A 22,196-nucleotide genomic window follows, 5' to 3' on the forward strand; every position below is an offset into this window, starting at 1 on the left:
ACTCTGGAGTTGAACTGGGGACCTCGATCAGACACAATATCCTCGGGTACCCCGTAGTGCCGAAAAACGTGGGTGAATAGAGCTTCGGCGGTCTGTAGGGCAGTAGGAAGACCCGGCATAGGGAGCAAACGACAGGCCTTAGAGAACCGGTCCACAACGACCAGTATGGTAGTATTCCCCTGCGAGGGGGGAAGGTCTGTGACGAAGTCCACCGAGAGGTGAGACCATGGTCGTTGTGGAACGGGCAGGGGTTGTAACTTACCCCTAGGCAGATGTCTAGGCGCCTTACACTGGGCGCACACCGAGCAGGAGGAGACATAAACCCTCACATCCCTGGCTAACGTTGGCCACCAATACTTAGCGCTAAGGCAGTGCACTGTCCGGCCAATACCAGGATGTCCAGAGGAGGGTGACGTGTGAGCCCAATAGATCAATCGATCCCGAACCTCGAGCGGAACGTACGTCCGACCCTCCGGGCATTGAGGAGGACTAGGGTCGGTGCGCAACGCCCGCTCGATCTCAGCATCGACCTCCCACACTACCGGTGCCACCAGACAAGACTCCGGCAGTATGGGAGTGGGCTCCACGGACCTCTCCTCCGTGTCATACCGCCGAGACAGTGCGTCTGCCTTACCGTTCTGTGACCCAGGGATGTACGTGATCTTAAATACGAACCGGGCTAAAAACATGTTCCACCGCGCCTGGCGAGGGTTCAGTCTCCTAGCTGCCCGGATGTACTCCAGGTTACGGTGGTCAGTCAAAATGAGAAAAGGATGTTGAGCCCCCTCAAGCCAATGCCTCCACACCTTTAGGGCCTGTACCACGGCTAACAGCTCCCTGTCCCCTACGTCATAATTTCGCTCCGCCGGACTGAGCTTTTTGGAATAAAAGGCACAGGGCCGGAGTTTAGGTGGTGTGCCGGACCGTTGCGAAAGCACGGCCCCTATACCGGCCTCGGACGCGTCCACCTCTACCTGAAATGGTAAAGCGGGATCCGGATGCGCCAGCACCGGAGCCGAAGTAAACAGGTCCTTCAGTCTCCCAAAAGCCCTGTCCGCCTCGGCTGACCACTGCAAACGCACCGGACCCCCCTTCAACAGAGACGTTATGGGAGCTGCCACCTGTCCAAAACCCCGGATAAACCTCCGGTAGTAATTTGCAAACCCCAAAAACTGCTGCACCTCTTTAACAGTGGTTGGAGTCTGCCAATTACGCACGGCTGACACCCGGTCAACCTCCATCTTCACCCCTGACGCAGACAACTGATAACCCAAAAAGGAGACCGACTCCTGGAAGAGCAGACATTTCTCTGCCTTGACATACAGGTCGTGCTCCAACAGCCTCCTCAACACTCGGCGCACCAGGGCTACATGCTCGGCTCGGGTAGAAGAGTACACAAGAATGTCATCTATGTACACGACCACCCCCTGCCCCTGCATGTCCCTGAAGATCTCATCCACGAATGATTGGAAAACTGAAGGATCGTTCATCAACCCGTATGGCATGACGAGATACTCGTAATGACCCGAGGTGGTACTAAACGCTGTCTTCAATTCATCGCCCTCTCTAATGCGTACCAAGTTGTAAGCGCTCCTGAGATCTAATTTTGTGAAGAAACGCGCCCCGTGCAATGACTCCGTCATGGTCGCAATCAGCGGGAGTGGATAACTGTATTTCACCGTGATCTGATTGAGACTACGGTAATCAATGCACGGGCGTAACCCTCCATCCTTCTTCTTCACAAAAAAGAAACTCGAGGACGCAGGGGAAGTGGATGGCCGTATGTATCCTTGTCTCAGAGATTCGTCTATGTAAGTCTCCATAGCTCTCTTCTCCTCTTGAGACAGAGGATACACATGACTCCGTGGGAGCGCTGCTCCTGCCTGGAGGTCTATCGCACAATCTCCCTGCCTATGAGGAGGCAACTGCGTCGCCCTCGATTTACTGAACACGATAGCCAAATCCTCATACTCGTGGGGAATGTGCAATGCGGGCACCTGGTTTGGACTCTCCACCGAGGTCGCCCCCACGGAAACACCTAGACATCGCCCCACACACTGGGCAGACCACTCCATCAGAGCCCTCTCCTGCCACGAAATAGACGGATTATGGAGACTCAACCAGGGAATTCCCAGCACCACCGGATACGCAGGAGAGTCGATCAGATACAGTTGGATAATCTCCTCATGACCCCCCTGCGTAAACATCCTAAGTGGTGCTGTGACCTCCCTGATCAAGCCCGATCCCAACGGACGGCTATCTAGGGCATGAATGGGGAATGGGACATTAACAGGAAGAAGGGGAATCCCTAATTCTAAACAAAATTTACGATCAACAAAATTCCCAGCCGCGCCTGAATCTACTAGCGCCTTATGCTGGGAATGCTGGGAAAACGCACTGGTAGACAGAAGTGCGCAACAGAGAGCTCTGGGTAAGTGGGGCGCCTACTCACCTGGAAGGACTCCCCAGTGCGGAGCCTGCCGTCTTCTCCCCTAGGAGACCCTCCCCAGCACCTGGCCGCGGTGTGTCCTCCACGGCAACAGTTGGTGCAGGGGACGGCCCCCCTCGTGCTCCGACCCCTCCTCTCTCTAGCGCCAGCTCCCCCGAGCTCCATCGGGCTCGGCTCGGAGGTGCTGGAGGATGGAATGGACGGACCCCCCTCGGAACGTCCGCGGGTAGCCAGCAGGGTGTCCAGCCTGATGGACATGTCCACTAACTGATCGAAAGTGAGGCTGGTATCCCTGCAGGCCAGCTCCCGACGGACGTCCTCCCGTAAACTACAGCGGTAGTGATCTATGAGGGCCCGCTCATTCCACCCTGCATCCGCCGCTAGAGTTCGGAATTCTAAAGCGAACTCCTGGGCGCTCCTCCTCCCCTGCCGGAGGTAGAACAGACGCTCCCCCGCCGCTTTCCCCTCAGGTGGATGGTCAAACACAGCCCTGAAGCGGCGGGAGAACTCAGAGTAGGTGATAGTGGCCCATTCCAACGCCTTGCCGGTAAGACAGGAGATGAGGGCGGACACGTAGCGGTCCCATCATATGCCCTCGGGAGCGAGAGCCGAATTCCCCTGGGTTCCGGAGCTTGAATGGGCTGACTGGCCGATGGTGATGGCACGGGAGGTGGAGTTGTGGGTGTCCCTCTGGTCTCCCAGCGTTGAAGGGTGTTGATCACGTCCTGAAGGGCGGTCCCGATACGAAGGATCTGATCGTTCTGCTCACGGACCCGTTCCTCCAGAGACTCAGGTGCTGCTGCGGCTCCTGCTGATTCCATCTTTAGGGTGTGTGATTCTGTCAGTGGGTGCTGTAGGTGGGTGTGGTGCAGGAATCAGGCGCAGGACGCAGAAACTTTGTCTAAAAGACTTTAGTGAATAATCACTTAGAACACGAGCCAAAAAAGCCCGGAGGCGAGAAAATACGCACACAGGCGTAAATAACAAAATGCGCACTAACATGTGCGAGAACCCTCTCCAAACAGAGGAGGAAACAACGAAGCACAGACAACCAACAGTAGCGCAATCACACACAACACATGACAAAACACAACGAGAACTTATAGGACAATAATGAGCGCTAAACGATAACAGGTGTACAACATAAAGACAAAACCAAACGAACATCGAAACATACAACGGTGGCAGCTAGTACTCCGGGGACGACGACCGCCGAAGCCTGCCCGAGCAAGGAAGAGAGGCAGCTTCGGCCGAAACCGTGACAGTTTGTTTGTTATGTCTGAGTGTTGGAGCGTGCCCCTGGCTATCCGGAAATAAAAAAAACTAGAGAATGGTGCCGTCTGGTTTGCTTAATATAGGGAATTTGAAATGATTTACACTTTTACTTTTAATACTTAAGTATATTTTAGCAATAATATTTACTTTTAATACTTAAGTATATTTAAAACCAAATACTTTTACTGAAGTAGTATTTTACTGGGTGACTTTCACGTTTACTTGAGTAATTTTCTATTAAGGTATCTTTACTTTTACTCAGTTATGACAAATTGGGTACTTTTCCCACCACTGGTAAGTAATACTGTGAAACACTATCATTCCATTATTAGTGCCAGATACATTATGGACATTTTCTGAAATTAATAATGCAAAAATAAAAATAAATCATATGTGTAGCACCTTTAATCTAAACACTTTTTTAAACACTTTTAACATAGGCCAGGCCCTGTTGTTACCTCATATCCCAGCGATAATGTCTTGCATTACGCCTGGGAAGAAAATGCTTCAATTTGCTAATCTTGTCATTGGCACAACTATTGTCTCAACTTACCCCAAGGCAAACATTTTGACTATAGTAGCCCACACAGCTACAAGGATGCACTTTCATGCTAGGTTTAGGACCTCATATTGAAGCTTATAGATACCCCAACTGATGTATAGAACAGTCTTAAAATGATATACTTTAGTTTAGATACAAGCATCATGAAACTAACAATATATTCATTTGACTTGGGGAAAATCAGTTTTTTTGGACCTAACTTGCTTACCACTTTTCCATGTGGTTTCTTTCTTCACAGACTCCATGAAATGATGACCTCTTCGTAAATATTTGGTAAAATGATACATTTTGTGTATGGTTTCCTAGTGAACAGCTGGAGCGTGACTGACAGCAGGGAATGTTCTGTGCACAGTAGCAACCTACCGTCCCTCTGTGAGAGTTTATCAAGGTTGCGTCCCAAATGGTACCCTATTCCCTTTATAGTGCACTACTTTTGACCAGGGCCCATAAGACAACACCCTCCCTGCCCCTTCAGTCCCCCCTTATTTTCACCACTCCTCCCGAGGTCTCTCCTTCTCACACTGCCCCCCCCCCCCCCACAAAGGAAAGGTAGCTGTAACCTTTCCTTTGGCTTTGAAGTATAGGAATTAGGATGTTCATATAGCTCGTTGTATATCTTGTTGTATATCTCCTAATCTCTCTGTCTCCCCCCTCTACCTCTCTTCTCTTCCTCTTGTATCCTGAAGACCAGCTGAAGATCACTAACCTGCGTGTGAACTTCACCAAGCTGCACACCCTGGGAGATAACCTGCTGGACTCCCGCGTGGAGATCAAGGAGAAGTACTACTATGCCATGTACGAGCTGGTCGTCCGCGGCAACTGCTTCTGCTATGGCCACGCCTCCGAGTGTGCCCCCATCGATGGGATCAAGGATGAGGAGGGCATGGTAAGTAAGGGGAACACAGCACTGCCCCCTAGTTGTATGGAGGAAGACTACCCTATATAGATTGCTGTGTATGAAAACAGAGGCATCTGTGCAGAGAGGAGTTAGAATGTGAGGGTTTGTTTAGAATTCCCTGCGATTTGTGTAATTCAGCCTCCCTGTCTCCCAGGTCCATGGGAGGTGTGTCTGCAAGCACAACACGAAGGGTCTGAACTGTGAGCTGTGTGATGACTTCCATAGCGACATGCCCTGGAGACCGGCTGAGGGACGCAACACCAACGCCTGCAAGAGTGAGTGGTGGTGGACCACACCATAACAAGCAACATCTCTTACTCCTCTCCTAACATCACTGATTATTATTATTATGAACACACCAGTCATAAGTCATAACCAAAGGAATGAGAATCTTGATTATGATGTTAGTTTCTGTACCCTTTGTCTCTCCCAGAATGTAACTGTAACGGCCACTCCAACCAGTGCCACTTTGACATGGCGGTTTACCTGGCCACGGGCAATGCCAGCGGTGGCGTCTGTGACCACTGTCTCCACAACACCATGGGACGCAACTGTGAGATGTGTAAACCATTCTACTACATGGACCCCAGCAGGGACATCAGAGACCCGGGGATCTGCATTGGTGAGTAGAGGGGATCGACCCTCAGGACTGGGGCACAGGAACTGTGTGTATATTTCTCACATTATCATACTGTGTATGAGTGATGGCATAGGTATGTACGTGTACAGGTTATTTTCACGTTTGAATCCCTGGTGTCACTTTATGTCCATTAGATGTTAGTGTGTTTACACGTTTTCTAGGTAGTACGTACTACTGTATGATTATGGTGGTTAAGTTTAACAGGATGTTTGTTGTCTTCCTCCTGCCAGCCTGTGACTGTGATCCTGATGGTTCCCTGAACGGGGGCATCTGTGACGGGCATGACGAGCCGTCCTTGGGCATGATCGCTGGGCAGTGCCGCTGTAAGGACCACGTGGAGGGGCATCGCTGTGACAAATGCAAGTCTGGCTTCTTCGGCCTGAGTGCAGAGAACCCCCGCGGGTGCCAACGTGAGTGGAGAGGAGCACAATCATGATTCATTCTGACAAATTGCACTGATTGTAGTCCAAATGACCCCCATTTTGTGTATTTTTTATGTTAGATTTTGGAACAATCTTTTGTTTAATATTTTTTGTTAATCTCTCTCAGTGCTTTGAATAAAATAATGTATGCCCCCATAACTACTACTATGCCCCCCTCAGCCTGCCAGTGTGACCCCAGGGGTACTGTGTCAGAGAGCCCAAAGTGTGACCCTGTGAGCGGGGACTGCTTCTGCAAGCGACTGGTCACTGGACGCAGCTGTGACCAGTGTCTGGTAAGGGTCCAGGAGAGCCTCCCTCTTCTAACCATAACACACAGAGATACACTCTCTCTTCCCTCTCTCGGCTCTCTCTCATTTGTTTCTCTCTCATCTCCCCCCCCCCCCCCCCTTCCTTTCATTCATACACTACCAGTCAAAGGTTTGGACACACCTACTCATTCAAGGGTTTTTCTATATTTTTTACATTTTAGAATAATAGTGAACACATCAAAACTATGAAATAACACATATGGAATCATGTAGTATTATTCTACAATGTAGAAAATAATAAAAAATAAAGAAAAACCCTTGAACGAGTAGGTGTGTCCAAACCTTTGACTGGTACTGTACAGACATGCATACAGTGAGGGAAAAAGGTATTTGATCCCCTGCTGATTTTGTACGTTTGCCCACTGACAAAGAAATGATCAGTCTATAATTTTAATGGTAGGTTTATTTGAACAGTGAGAGACAGAATAACAACAATAAAATCCAGAAAAACCCATGTCAAAAATTTTATAAATTGATTTGCATTTTAATGAGGGAAATAAGTATTTGACCCCCTCTCAATCAGAAAGATTTCTGGCTCCCAGGTGTCTTTTATACAGGTAACGAGCTGAGATTAGGAGGTCCTAGGTGGTCCTCTGTAGCTCAGCTGGTAGAGCAATGTGCTTGTAACTCCAGGGTAGTGGGTTCGATCCCCGGGACCACCCATACACACAAAAAAAAAAGAAATTAAATAATGTATGCACACATGACTAAGTCGCTTTGGATAAAAGCGTCTGCTAAATGGCATATTATATTATTATTATAGGAGCACACTCTTAAAGGGAGTACTCCGAATCTCAGCTTGTTACCTGTATAACAGACACCTGTCCACAGAAGAAATCAATCAATCAGATTCCAAACTCTCCATCATGGCCAAGACCAAAGAGCTCTCCAAGGATGTCAGGGACAAGATTGTAGACCTACGCAAGGCTGGAATGGGCTACAAGACCATCGCCAAGCAGCTTGGTGAGAAGGTGACAACAGTTAGTGCGATTATTTGCAAATGGAAGAAACACAAAATAACTGTAAATCTCCCTCGGCCTGGGGCTCCATGCAAGATCTCACCTCGTGGAGTTGCAATGATCATGAGAATGGTGAGGAATCACCCCAGAACTACACGGGAGGATCTTGTCAATGATCTCAAGGCAGCTGGGACCATAGTCACCAAGAAAACAATTGGTAACACACTACGCCGTGAAGGACTGAAATCCTGCAGCACCCGCAAGGTCCCCCTGCTCAAGAAAGCACATATACAGGGCCGTCTGAAGTTTGCCAATGAACATCTGAATGATTCAGAGGAGAACTGGGTGAAAGTGTTGTGGTCAGATGAGACCAAAATGGAGCTCTTTGGCATCCACTCAACTCACCGTGTTTGGAGGAGGAGGAATGCTGCCTATGACCCCAAGAACACCATCCCCACCGTCAAACATGGAGGTGGAAAAATTATGCTTTGAGGGTGTTTTTCTGCTAAGGGGACAGGACAACTTCACTGCATCAAAGGGACGATGGACGGGGCCATGTACCGTCAAATCTTGGGTGAGAACCTCCTTCCCTCAGCCAGGGCATTGAAAATGGGTTGTGGATGGGTATTCCAGCATGACAATGACCCAAAACACAAGGCCTGTGGAGGGAGCTGAAGGTTTGAGTTGCCAAACGTCAGCCTCGAAACCTTAATGACTTGGAGAAGATCTGCAAAGAGGAGTGGAACAAAATCCCTCCTGAGATGTGTGCAAACCTGGTGGCCAACTACAAGAAACGTCTGACCTCTGTGAATGCCAACAAGGGTTTTGCCACCAAGTACTAAGTAATGTTTTGCAGAGGAGTCAAAAACGTATTTCCCTCATTAAAATGCAAATCAATTTATATAATTTTTGACATGCGTTTTTCTAGATTTTGTTGCTGTTATTCTGTCTTTCACTGTTCAAATAAACCTACCATTAAAATTATAGACTGATCATGTCTTTGTCAGTGGGCAAACGTACAAAATCAGCAGGGGATCAAATACTTTTTTCCCTCACTGTAAGTTGTCCCCTGTAGCTCAGTTGGTAGAGCATGGTGCTTGCAACGCTAGAGTTGTGGGTTCGTTTCCCACAGGGGGCCAGTATGAAAATGTATGCACTCACTAACTGTAAGTCGCTCTGGATAAGAGCGTCTGCTAAATGACTTAAATGTAATACCGTTGAAGTTGGATGTTTACATACACTTAGGTTGGAGTCATTAAAACTCGTTTTTTTCAACCACTCCACAACTTTCTTGTTAACAAACTATAGTTTTGGCAAGTCGGTTAGGACATCTACTTTGTGCATGACACAAATAATTTTTATTTAACTTATAATTCACTGTATCACAATTCCAGTGGGTCAGAGGTTTACATACACTAAGTTGACTGTGCCTTTAAACAGCTTGGAAAATTCCAGAAAATGATGTCATGGCTTTAGAAGCTTCTGATAGGCTAATTGACATCATTTGAGTCAATTGGAGGTGTACCTGTGGATGTATTTCAAGGCCTACCTTCAAACTCAGTGCCTCTTTTCTTGACATCATGGGAAAATCAAAAGAAATCAGCCAAGACCTCAGAAAAAATACTGTAGACCTCCACAAGTCTGGTTCATCCTTGGGAGCAATTTCCAAACGCCTGAAGGTAGCACGTTCATCTGTACAAACAATAGTACGCAAGTATAAACACCATGGGACCACGCAGACGTCATACCGCTCAGGAAGGAGACACGTTCTGTCTCCTAGTGATGAACGTACTTTGGTGCGAAAAGTGCAAATCAATCCCAGAACAACCGCAAAGGACCTTGTGAAGATGCTGGTGGAAACAGGTACAAAAGTATCTATATCCACAGTAAAACGAGTCCTATATCGACATAACCTGAAAGGCCGCTCAGCAAGGAAGAAGCCACTGCTCCAAAACCGGCATAAAAAAGCCAGACTACGGTTTGCAACTGCACATGGGGACAAATATCGTACTTTTTTGAGAAATGTCCTCTGGTCTGATGAAACAAAAATAGCACTGTTTGGCCATAATTACCATTGTTATGTTTGGAAGAAAAGGGGGACATTTGCAAGCCGAAGAACACCATCACAACCGTGAAGTACGGGGGTAGCAGCATCATGCTGTGGGGGTGCTTTGCTGCAGGAGGGACTGGTGCACTTCACAAAATAGATGGCATCATGAGGAAGGAAAATCATGCAGATATATTGAAGCAACATCTCAAGACATCAGTCAGGAAGTTAAAGCTTGGTCGCAAATGGGTCTTCCAAATGGACAATGACCCCAAGCATACTTCCAAAGTTGTGGCAAAATGGCTTAAGGACAACAAAGTCAAGGTATTGGAGTGGCCATCACAAAGCCCTGACCTCAATCCTATAGAAAATGTGTGGGCAGAACTGAAAAAGCATGTGCGAGCAAGGAGGCCTACAAACCTGACTCAGTTACACCAGCTCTGTCAGGAGGAATGGGCCAAAATTCACCCAACTTATTGTGGGAAGCTTGTGGAAGGCTCCCAAAACATTTGACCCAAGTTAAACAATTTAAAGGCAATGCTACCAAATACTAATTGAGTGTATGTAAACTTCTGACCCACTGGGAATGTGATGAAAGAAATAAAAGCTGAAATAAATAATTCTCTCTACTATTATTCTGACATTTCACATTCTTAAAATAAAGTGGTGATCCTAACTGACCTAAAACAGGGAATTTTCACTAGGATTAAATGTCAGGAATTGTGAAAAAACGAGTTTAAATGTATTTGGCTAAGGTGTAGGTAAACTTCCGACTTCAACTGTACATACATACACCCTCCCGAAGAGTCATTGGTGTTTCTGAGTGATTCACATCCCCCTGTCACTCACATAACTTCCTTGCTGTGCCAGTAACAGTACCCAGGAATGTAAAGCCCTGCTTGGGGCTTCATATCTAAATTTAGTCAGGCCTCTCCGGTTGGTGTAGGTTACAGCATGCTAAAAATGGTCAGCTGTAGTCCTGACTAAGTGGATCCTAAACTCTAAAAAGCTACATTTACCAGACACTCTTATCCAGAGCAACTTACAGTTAGTGAGTGCATACATTATTTTTATTTTTTTCATACTGGCCCCCCGTGGGAATCGAACCCACAACCCTGGCATAGGCAAATGCCATGCTCTACCAACTGAGCTACATTCCTGCCAGCCGTTCCCTCCCCTACCCTTGACCAATTGTGCGCCGCCCCATGGGTCTCCCGGTCACGGCCGGCTACGACAGAGCCTGGATTCGAACCAGGATCTCTAGTGGCACTTTAGACCACTGCGCCACTTGGCAGACGACATAAAGGCTTGTTTTAAAGTCAAGAACAGACAACCACTATTTTGCACCCATAACTTAAGCTCTACCAGCCTGTCCTTTGACAGACAGGATGTATCTACAGTATGTCATTTTGGAGCTAGGAACACCTGGTTGAGATATCTGAGAAGTTACCTATGATGTAAGGTCCAGTAACCCTGGCTGATGTAGTAGGTAGTCAGGAATGTCATCTGTCTGGTGCTAACAGCTGTCTGTTTGTCTGCCCACAGCCAGAACATTGGGCACTGAGTCACGACCTGAATGGCTGCAGAGACTGTGACTGTGATGTGGGCGGAGCCACAGATAACCAGTGAGTGACAGCATGGCCGCAGGAAGATGTTCTGGGTTGGGGGTGCTGTCGAGGGGTTACATGCTTACTGCATAGATTTCTTATGTGTCTTCCCCAGCTGCTCAATGGAGAATGGGCAGTGCCGCTGTCGTAGTCATATGATGGGCCGTCAATGTACCCAGGTGGAGTCTGGGTGGTACTTCATGGCTCTGGACCACTATACCTACGAGGCTGAGCTTGCCATACTGGGACAGGTAACTACTACTTCTTACAGATAAGACTGGGGTGGACCCTTATTTGGATTGTTTGTACTGTCTATGTTTGACTTTGTGTGAATGCTTGATGGTATTTGTGTGTCTCCAGGGCTGCAGTGTGGAGCAGAGGGAGCACCAGCCTGGGCGCCCTGCCACCTGGACTGGCACTGGGTTTGCCAAGGTCCCAGAGGGCAGCAGCCTGGAGTTCTCCATCAACAACATCCCGTACTCCATGGAGTACGACCTCCTCATCCGCTATGAGCCACAGGTTAGTGCCTAGTCACACACATACGACGCTTGGGCGGTATCAAGATTTTCATATTGTCATACCATCCTTCTCTCATACCGGGATTTACGGTATTACCAGCATAGCACACAAGGGGGCATTAAAACGCAAGAAAAGCCCATTGGGCCTCTATTACCAGAATGCTAACAAAATTAGTACAAACTAATAGCGAAATCACATAGATGCTGTTAGCTAAATGCTAACGAGTGAAAACTAACATAAACTAATTGCAAAAACAGGCAAATCCAGCTCATAAAGTTATACAAGCATATCTAGTAGTAGTGTGGACATTTACAAGCGAAAGTGAATGAGATAAATTGTGCAAATGAACAAAGTTATGATGCATGCTTTTCTGAAGGAAGAGCAGTATGTGTACATGGAGAAAATGGGAGAAGAACGGAGGAGGGAAAAAACGCTAGTAGGAAGCACAGGGAAAAAATGACAGCTGTACAGATAACTCATCCACAGCTCTTTGACTTCTGGCAGAAAGCCATTATAAGATAACTGATGGCAAACATGTTGTAGTGAATTGCTTACAAGTGTAACTTCATCATCTCATGTGCGCCACACAACAGAGACTCACTGATAGATGTAGAGCGCTATGGACTCATTGGCTCACTTTCTCTCATTGTGCTGTTTACAAACAAACACGTGAGTGGCTCAACTGTTCTGGGGAACAATGGTAAGCTTCATAATGTAAAATAATGTGACAGGTAAAATGAAGAACACAATCTGCTTTATCTCTGTATTGCACAAGTTGACTGCAGATATTAACTTAAAAAGTAGCTACAAATATTTAAATGTATTGAAAAACTTCTAAGAAATAGTTTTGACAGTATTGAAAAATCATCCCGTGGCTTTTTCCAAATACCCCGGTATACGTATGTACGGTATACCGCCCAAGCCTAACACATACGCACATACGCACATACGCGCACGTACGTACGCACACACACACACTCCCTTCTGTTTTCTGGATGTGCACAGTACAGTGTGTAACTGTATATGACTGTTATTGTGGTGTGTGTGTTGTGTTAGATGCCACGTGACTGGGGGGAGGTCCGTGTGACGATCATTCGGCCAGGGCCCATTCCCACCAGCAGCCCATGTGGAAACACCATCCCTGCAGACGACATGCTCACTGTGTCCCTGCCTGTAGGATCCAGGTGAGGGACTCACACACACCTCACCATGGAATATACAGTGCCCTTGTGTCTGGCTCAGGTGACAGTGATACACTTGTGTAATTGGATGTTAGTAATTTTGTATTTCCTTAAAGTTTGCATTTTTCTGTGTGTGGTTTGTGTGTTTGTGTGTGCTGCAGGTTTGTCGTGCTGCCTCAACCTGTATGCATGGAGAGAGGAGTGACCTACACTCTTCGCTTTGAGTTCAGTGGCTATCTGGATGGGAACAGTATTCTCATTCTCGGTACTACCGCTGCCAACATTCTAGTGGACTCTGTGAGTATCAAGACTCAACAAATTGAGCCTCCCGAGTGGCGCAGCGGTCTAAGGCACTGCATCACAGTGTTGAGGCGCCACAACAGACGGGGGTTTGATCCCAGGCTGTATCACAGCCGGCCGTGACTGAGAGCCCCATAGGGCGGCTCAGAATTGGCCCACCATCATCTGGGTTAGGGAACAGTTTGGCCGGGGGGCTTTCCTTGGCTCATCGCGCTCGTTGTGGCGGCCCGTGCGCCTGCAAGCTGACTTCGGTCGTCAGTTGAACAGTGTTTCCTCTGACACATTGGTGCAGCTAGCTTCTGGGTTAAGTGAGCAGTGTGTTAAGAAGCAGCGCGGCTAGGCGGGTCATGTTTCGCAGGACACATGACTCGACCTTCGCCTCTCCCAAGCCTGTAGGGGAGTTGCATTGATGAGACAAGATCGTAACTACCAATTAGATATCACAAAAAAAGGGTAAAAATTACAAAATAAATTATTTAAAAAACCTTAACACTCAACAAGATTTGGTCTGCAAATCTCTTTATCTCTCTCTCTCTCTGTCTAATTATGTTCTTATGCAGTCCAGCTAACGCTCCTCCCTGCTTCCTCTCCAGATCTCCCTGCTCCCTCGTTACTCCTCCCTGGAGATGTTCATTGGCGGTGACCCCGCCTCCATCGCCCGGAAGCAGAGCTACGAGCGCTACCGCTGCCATGAGGGGGCCAAGAGCGTGACACGCCCCCAGATCAGCGACGTCTGTGCCAAACTCATCACCAGCATGTCAGCCATCATTAACGATGGAGCCCTGCGTAAGTCATTCCAGAAATTCCCTCATCCATAATCAAGATCTGCTGTCATCAAGGATGCCTGGTAATTATTTTCACAATGAAATGAAAATCACTTCTTTTTTCTTCACAGCTTGCCAGTGTGACCCCCAGGGCTCAGTCAGCTCAGTGTGTGACATGCACGGAGGTCAGTGTCGCTGTAGGCCAAACGTGATTGGACGTCGCTGTGACCAGTGTGCTCCTGGGACGTACGGCTTTGGACCTGCAGGATGTAAATGTTAGTGTCGCACAAAGAGTAAAGGCAACTCCTGGTGTTATCCAGTAGGGTACAGTAGGGTTTATTCTGCAAAGGCGCATTGGACTGTACTGTCTGTCTATTCCACTTATGTGAACAGCTGTACTGGTGGCGCCCCCTGCTGCCTCATTACTTACTGACCCACTCCTCTCTTGATCTACACTTTCCTATAAATCTCTTTCTCTCGCTCCCTCCCTCCCGCTCTCTCTAGCATGTGAGTGCAATCTGGAAGGTGTGGTCACTCGGTTCTGTGACCAGCTGACTGGGCAGTGCCCGTGCCGCCCGGGTGCGTTTGGCCAGCGGTGCAATGGCTGCCAGGCAGGACACTGGGGCTTCCCCAACTGTAAGCAATGCCTGTGTAATGGACACGCTGAGGAGTGCCACCAGAGGACCGGAGCCTGTCTCAACTGCAGGGACAACACTGGAGGAGACAAATGTGACAGGTTAGGATTCACCATGGGGACAGTGGGGAATCTGGAATAAGAATTAAGGTAGTCAATATAATGTTATTGACAAGCCAACTGCTATTGCTGTATTTCAAGGTGTGCCAACAGTTACTATGGCAACCCAGTGTTGGGCACAGGTAATGGTAATCAATGTCGGCCCTGCCCCTGCCCAGATGGCCCAAACAGCGGACGCCACTTCGCTGCCTCCTGTTACCAGGACAACCGCAACAGACAAGTGGTCTGCAACTGTAACCAAGGATACACAGGTACAGCCCACGCCTCCATTTCTCCATTGAGGTGTCTTCTCTTTCTCCCTCCCCTGTTCTTCCTCCTCTTCTTCAGCCAGGGAAGCGGACGAAGGACGTTTGATCATGTCTGCATGAATGAGCAGATGCATCATAGGGTTGATGATGCACTGTGAAAAGAGATATGTTAGTGTGATTAAACTCAGGGAAAATGTCCATGGTGTGATATTCCAAGTCATTCGCCATGTTGGGTCTTTTGGTGAGCCAAATAGACACTACTCTAGTAGAACGTTTATCCTACCAGGAAAAATGTGGAATGATAATGTGTGTTGTTTCCTCCCTTACCCAACTTGGCACAGGGGGGATGGTTAAGCGCTCCGAGGGTTCCTTCAAGCGTGAGTAATGATGATGGTGACCCCCACCCTCCTTACCAACCCCCCCGCCCCCTGCATGGCTTCAGCACCCCACCCATCTATGGTGCTGTGCCACAGTGCACTCCTGCCTCAGAGTAGATGGAGCTCCCAAGATCTGACCAAGAATCAGTTTAGACAAATTGTATAACACAAATAACTGTGTTTGAGTTGGAAGGCTGACACTGAGTCTGGGTGAACTTCTACAGTGTCTCCTGTGTATAACAACTATAATGTTATACTGGGCACATACAGTCAGTGCTTGTTACTCCTGCTGGCTTACACAGGCACCAAGCAGCCGGACAGTCAACCAGCTGAAAACAACATAATCTCTGCCACGCTGCATTTTGCATTGTGATTCTCTGCCTCTATTGCAGACACAAAAGACAGTAACAGGTACATCACTCATAGTAGACAAGCTGAAGCTAGTGAGACTACGCCAACCTATTGTTCATTCACATCCACTGTGAGCCTGTGACAGAAAGACAAACAAGCATTCTGCATACTCTGCTTTAGACAGCTTTGCTGCAATCAGCTCAATATGATGTGCTTTACTGTAAACTTACTTACCATCAACAGCCCCTTCTATGTGTCATATCCTTTTATTCTATACATTTAGTTTGCTCCTCAAAGACAGAAAGACAAAAAAACAAAGACACAATGATCACCTAAACACAAAAGAATAGTATCACAATGCCCCTTTATCAATCAAGTGAGGAAATCTTGTCCGTTAAATGAGGAAGTCCTATGTTGTGTTCCACTATGGGTTAGAATACAGTACTTCCCTGCTAAAAGTGGCCTCTCTCCTTGTTATGCTGGAGAGACCACAAGACCAGCAGCTGTAGGTTGTCTGTCAGACCCAAAAGTCAGCCCCCTTCACACACCAGCATACTCTGCCCCCTGTAGCCATCAGCTGGACTCAAAAATGGCAAGTATGTCTCCCTACCTCTGAATCCATACTAAGAAGAAATGGGCTCTTTGTGAGAAAAGCTAATTGTTCACGGTGTCTGCCGAAAGACTGAGCATAATCCACTTTGCAACAGTGTGATCACAGAGATCCTCACTAATCACTGTTAATCTCCTGGGTAACCAACTCCCTTTTAACCCAAGATATAATAGCATTGCACAATGATAAAATATCAAAACTAATCAAATGTATAACATGATGTTTACAGTTTGAGTAACATTCTGATAACTACTTTACTGATAGTCACTGAGGTGGGTTTCACACACAGCACATTACTCTGTCTACAGAAGCTATCACGCTGTAAGCGTCTTGCTTAAGTCCACTGGAAAACAGTTTGGAAATACTTAGATATACCAAGTCATTTTTCTCCATCACCCAGCCAAGAAATATCTCAATCTCTTTTTATTTTTTTATTTGCTTTAAAAAATGTACCCCTTTTTTCTCCCCAATTTGGTGATATCCAATTGATAGTTACATCGCTGCAACTCCCGTACGGACTCGGGAGAGGCGAAGGTCGAGAGTCATGCGTCCTCCGAAACACGGCCCTGCCAAGCCTTACTGCTTCTTGACACACTGTTCGCTTAACCCATAAGCCAGCCGCACCAATGTGTCGGAGGAAACACTGTACAACTGGCGACTGAAGTCAACGTGCATGCGCCCGGCCCGCCACAGGAGTCGCTAGAGCGCGATGGGACAAGGACATCCCGGCCGGCCAAACCCTCCCCTAACCCGGACGACGCTGGGCCAATTGTGCACCGCCTCATGGGTCTCCCGGTCGCCGCCGGCTGCAACACAGGCCGGGATCAAACCCGGGTCTGTAGTGCCTTAGACCGCTGCGCCACTCGGGAGGCCTAAATATCTAAATCTCAACATGAGATATTCCACTTTCCAACACTTTCTTTTTTTAAATGTCCCTCCTTCTCCCTCAACCTTTTTTCCTATTGGTCACAGGTTCCCGGTGTGAGGAGTGCGCCCCTGGTTACTATGGTAACCCCTCCCAGCCAGGTGGGCGGTGCCAGCCGTGCAGATGCAGTAATAACATTGACATGTCAGACCTGGATGCGTGTGACCGGCGGACAGGAGAGTGTAAGAAGTGTCTCTACAACACAGAGGGACCAGACTGTGGCGTGTGCAAGAGCGGTTACTATGGAGACGCCTCGCGACGCAACTGCAGAAGTGAGTCACTGTTGACGCATCCTCTTTACACACCAAAAAACGTAAGAACCTTTAATTGTAGGAATGTTGCATTTAGACTGTATGTGTTGTGCACCCTAGGAAAGTTTCAATCTACTCTCTTCCGTATGTTTTCCCAGAGTGCACCTGTAACTTCCTGGGCACAGAGCATACCCAGTGTACAGCGCGGGATGAGTGTGTGTGCCAGCGTGCCACGGGGCAGTGCCAGTGTTTACCCAATACTATCGGCCTGACATGTGACCACTGTAAGCCCAACTACTGGAACCTGGCTAGTGGGCGGGGCTGTGAGGCCTGCGGCTGTGACCTCAACAACGCTGTCAACTCTGCTTGCAACGAGGTTTGTGTGTGTGTGTGGTTCCATTACTAAGGTGCTTTATGAGAGACCTCTTCTGTGACCTCATGCTCATGTTTGACCTCCCTGTGCCCCAGTTCACTGGAAAGTGTCAGTGTCGTGATGGATTCGGTGGGAAGACCTGCACAGACTGCCAAGAGAACTACTGGGGAGACCCCAAGATCCAGTGCAGAGGTCAGCATTAGCGTCATGTAACGTTATTATAACTTATTTAACATGTTATTCATAAGTCATGGAACATGTTATTCATAAGTCATGGAACATGTTATTCATAACTCATGTAACGTTATTCATAAGTCATGGAATATGTTATTCATAAGTCATGGAACATGTTATTCATAACTCATGTAACATGCTATTCATAAGTCATGGAATATGTTATTCATAAGTCATGGAACATGTCATTCATAACTCATGTAACATGTTATTCATAAGTCATGGAACATGTCATTCATAAGTCATGGAACATGTTATTCATAAGTGTGGCATCAAAATATCAGCAGCAGACATATACTAACAATCCCTCACTCTCTCTCTCTCTATCTCTCTCAGTCTGTGACTGTGACCGCCGGGGCATAGAGACCTCCCAGTGTGACCAGAAGTCAGGCCACTGTGTGTGTCAGCAGGGGGTGTCGGGCGTGCGCTGTGACCAGTGTGCCCGGGGCTTCTCAGGCCAGTTCCCTAACTGCCAGCCCTGCCACCAGTGCTTCGGGGACTGGGACCGGGTGGTGCAGGACCTGGCTGTCCGCACCAAGACCCTGTCGGAGCGGGCTCTAGAGATCCAGACCACGGGCCTGACTGGAGCCTATGAGAAGGCCTTCAGAGACCTGGAGGAGAAGCTGGCACTGGCCCAGGGCATCGTCAACGCCCGCAACACCACCGCAGAGGCAGTCAGCAGCCTGATGGAGCTCATTGAAGACCTCAGGTACAAGGCATACACACAGACACTGTATTATACTGTACATAACAATACACATACATCGATAGACTTTCAGTCTGCATCTCCCGAGTGGCGCAGTGGTCTAAGGCACTGCAATGCAGTGCTAGCTGTGCCACTAGAGATCCTGGTTCGAATCCAGGCTCTGTCGTAGCTGGCCGTGACCGGGAGACCCATGGGACGGCGCACAATTTGCCCAGCGTCGTCCAGGGTAGGGGAGGGAATGGCCAGCAGGGATGTAGCTCAGTTGGTAGAGCATGGCGTTTGCAACGCCAGGGTTGTGGGTTCGATTCCCACGGGGGGCCAGTATGTAAAAAAATAAAAAATAAAATAAAATGTATGCACTAACTGTAAGTCGCTCTGGATAAGAGCGTCTGCTAAATGACTAAAATGTAAATGTATAAAGATTCACCATAAATATGCCTCTCTTCCAGTTTTGGAGTTTAACTGTACTTTCCTGTCCCTTTCTCATGCAGGTCTCAGATAGGGGAGACCACAGACACACTGAATAGTCTGGAGGGAGACCTGACCAGTGTGCAGAACAGCAACGTTGAGGCCAGTAATAAGCTCAGTGCTCTGGAGAGAGAGGCCAAACAGCTGAACCTGACCTCAGATCAGCTCCACCGTCAACTAGACATCCTCAAGAACTCCAACTTCCTGGGTGAGCAGAGACTTCCTTTCCCCCTTCCACCAGAGGTTTTCTGGGATACATAGTGCCATAATGACTGATGCTATCAATGTTTTGTTGTAGAAATACTTTTTAAATATTAGTTAAATGTAGTATTAAATGTGTTCTTATTATTAGTTGGCACGCTCATTCCTCCAGGTGCATATGACAGCATCCGCAGCTCCTATAACAAGTCCCGTGATGCAGAGCGGCGAGCCAACCAGTCAACCACCACCACGCCCAGCACTGTCAGCCAATCAGCAGACACACGCCGCAAGACAGAACACCTCATCTCTGCCAAGAAAGATGACTTCAACCGTAAGAACGCTGTCAACAAGCGAGCCCTGGGGGACCTCAATGCAAAGGCACAGACCCTGGACATGAAGAAGATCAACGAGAAGGTGAAGCAAGCATCATCTGTCTGATTGGATTAAACCCCTTAAACAGCACAAGACCAGAGGAAGAGTTCAGGCAAAGTTATAAACAAATGTAGTAATCTGATACATGTTCCTCCCCCACCCCCTTTGATCAGGTCTGTGGGGCCCCTGGCGATGCCCCCTGTGCAGAGAGCCTTTGCGGAGGAGCAGGTTGCCGTGATGATGAGGGGAACAGGCACTGCGGAGGCCTGAACTGCAACGGTGCCGTAGCGATGGCAGATAACGCCCTGAAGAGGTCTAAGCATGCAGAAAAAGAGCTGAACAAAGCCATGGGGGAGGTAGAGGAGCTCTTCCACAAGGTCAGTTACAGTGATAGGAAATGGAGACCTGCAAATTCTATTGCGGCATGCCACTAAAGCATACAGCTGTATCACCTACAGTATGAGGGTACTTGATAACAGTTATCCCTGATTCTCTGTATCCCCCTGTATGGCTTCTCAGGTGGCAGATGCCAAGACCAAGGCGGAGGAGGCGAAAGGTAAAGCCCAGGCAGCTCTGGACAAGGCCACCAACACCAAGAACAAGGTGGAGCGCTCCAACAATGACCTGCGAGACCTCATAAAGCAGATCCGGGACTTCCTCATGCGTGAGTTGGCTAAAGTGATAGGAAATTCAGATATTCTAGGAAAAGTAAGTTCCTTGTCTACATGGGACCATACAAGCAATTTATCTTAAACTCAGGATTGTCATCATGATCATCATCACTAAGTGTTAACTTCCCATTCTACGTCAAAATTATCTGTGCTGATCTGAATATCCATCTCCTTGCAGAGGAGGGTGCTGATCCAGACAGCATTGAGACGGTGGCCAACCGTGTCCTGGAGCTGTCCATTCCAGCCTCACCCCAGCAGATCAGACACCTGGCAGAGGAGATCAAGGACCGGGTCCGAAGCCTCTCCAACGTAGACACCATTCTGCAACAGACACAGGATGATGTGCGCAAAGCAGAGCAGCTGCTGCAGGAGGCCAAGAAGGCCAGGTGTGTGTGTGTGTGTGTGTGTGTATTCCCCCCCCCTCCAGGACGTTGAATAGGCATATTGTCACGTTCGTTGAGAGACGGGTCAGACCAAGGTGCAGCGTGGTATGCGTACATGTTTATTAAGACGAATAAACACTTGACAAAACAACGAAACGTGAAGCTCAAACAGTGGCTACAACAACAAGCCAAACAAGAGTCAAGATCCCACAACTAAGGTAGGCAACCAGGCTACCTAAGTATGAGCCCCAATCAGAGACAACGATCGACAGCTGCCTCTGATTTGGAACCACACCCGGCCAACATAGATCTAAACATACTAGATCTCCACATACTAGATCTCCACATGACACGTGACAGTACCCCCCCCCCCCCCCAAAGGTGCGTACTCCGGCCACACCAACCTGACTCATTAGGGGAGGGTCCGGGTGGGCATCCAGCCTCGGAGGCGGCTCCGGCTCCGGGCGTGACGACCTCTCCCTCTCTGACTCCCCGTTGCACCCCTGGTCTGTTCTGGACCTCGGCGCGATGCTTCCCCTCTCCTTCCTCCCACGATGCACCAAGCCCTGTCTGGACCCTGGTGTGGGAGGCCCCGAACCTGGAGAGGGGCTGACGTCTGGGCCTGGATCGGCAATCCTTCCGCGATGCACCAAGCCCTGTCTGGACCCTGGTGTGGGAGGCCCGACCCTGGAGAGGGGCTGACGTCTGGGCCTGGAGTGGAGCCGCTGACCGGAGCTGAACTGGACCCCGGTGGAGCAGACTGCTCTGGCTCCGGAGTGGAGCCGCTGACTGGAGCTGGACTTGGCACCGGTGGAGCGGACTGCTCTGGCTCCGAAGTGGATCTGCTGACCGGAGCTGGACTAGGCACCGGTGGAGCGGACTGCTCTGGCTCCGGAGTGGAGCCGCTGACCGGAGCTGGACTTGGCACCGGTGGAGCGGACTGCTATGGCTCCGGAGTGGAGCAGCTGACCGGAGCTGAACTGGACCCCGGTGGAGCGGACTGCTCTGGCACTGGACTGGAGCAGCTGACCAGAGCTGGACTGGGCCCCGATGGAGCGGACTACTCTGGCACTGGAGTGGAGCAGCTGACCGGGCTGCGGACACGCACCACTGGTCTGGTGCGAGGAACAGGCATGGGCCGCACCGGGCTGGGAACACGCACCACTGGTCTGGTGCGAGGAGCAGGCACGGGCCGTGCCGGACTGGAGACGCGCACCACTGGTTTGGTACGAGGAGCAGGCACGGGCTGTGCCGGACTGGATACATGCACCACTGGTTTGATGCGGGAGCAGATACGGGGCGTACCGGGCTGGCAACACA

At 48.9% G+C, this 22,196-nt stretch overlaps 1 protein-coding gene across 1 annotated transcript in view; it reads left to right on the forward strand.

The window, feature by feature from the left end:
- lamb2 (laminin, beta 2 (laminin S)) overlaps nucleotides 1–22,196 on the forward strand; it is a 56,289-nt gene that overhangs the window by 29,612 nt on the left and 4,481 nt on the right. Inside the window, exons 8-30 of the mRNA XM_084185122.1 lie at nucleotides 4,973–5,172; nucleotides 5,339–5,459; nucleotides 5,618–5,806; nucleotides 6,055–6,234; nucleotides 6,427–6,539; nucleotides 11,127–11,206; nucleotides 11,304–11,439; nucleotides 11,549–11,707; nucleotides 12,764–12,891; nucleotides 13,050–13,185; nucleotides 13,782–13,974; nucleotides 14,084–14,227; nucleotides 14,457–14,688; nucleotides 14,788–14,957; nucleotides 17,265–17,489; nucleotides 17,627–17,844; nucleotides 17,937–18,033; nucleotides 18,412–18,784; nucleotides 19,273–19,457; nucleotides 19,623–19,864; nucleotides 19,996–20,199; nucleotides 20,342–20,486; nucleotides 20,672–20,879. Coding sequence (XP_084041248.1) covers nucleotides 4,973–5,172; nucleotides 5,339–5,459; nucleotides 5,618–5,806; nucleotides 6,055–6,234; nucleotides 6,427–6,539; nucleotides 11,127–11,206; nucleotides 11,304–11,439; nucleotides 11,549–11,707; nucleotides 12,764–12,891; nucleotides 13,050–13,185; nucleotides 13,782–13,974; nucleotides 14,084–14,227; nucleotides 14,457–14,688; nucleotides 14,788–14,957; nucleotides 17,265–17,489; nucleotides 17,627–17,844; nucleotides 17,937–18,033; nucleotides 18,412–18,784; nucleotides 19,273–19,457; nucleotides 19,623–19,864; nucleotides 19,996–20,199; nucleotides 20,342–20,486; nucleotides 20,672–20,879 — 4,078 coding nt within the window. The remainder of the gene's footprint in view (nucleotides 1–4,972; nucleotides 5,173–5,338; nucleotides 5,460–5,617; nucleotides 5,807–6,054; nucleotides 6,235–6,426; nucleotides 6,540–11,126; nucleotides 11,207–11,303; nucleotides 11,440–11,548; nucleotides 11,708–12,763; nucleotides 12,892–13,049; nucleotides 13,186–13,781; nucleotides 13,975–14,083; nucleotides 14,228–14,456; nucleotides 14,689–14,787; nucleotides 14,958–17,264; nucleotides 17,490–17,626; nucleotides 17,845–17,936; nucleotides 18,034–18,411; nucleotides 18,785–19,272; nucleotides 19,458–19,622; nucleotides 19,865–19,995; nucleotides 20,200–20,341; nucleotides 20,487–20,671; nucleotides 20,880–22,196) is intronic.

Source organism: Coregonus lavaretus (genome assembly GCF_964263955.1).
Source record: "Coregonus lavaretus genome assembly, chromosome: 20".
In the NCBI taxonomy this organism is placed as follows: Eukaryota; Metazoa; Chordata; class Actinopteri; order Salmoniformes; family Salmonidae; genus Coregonus; species Coregonus lavaretus.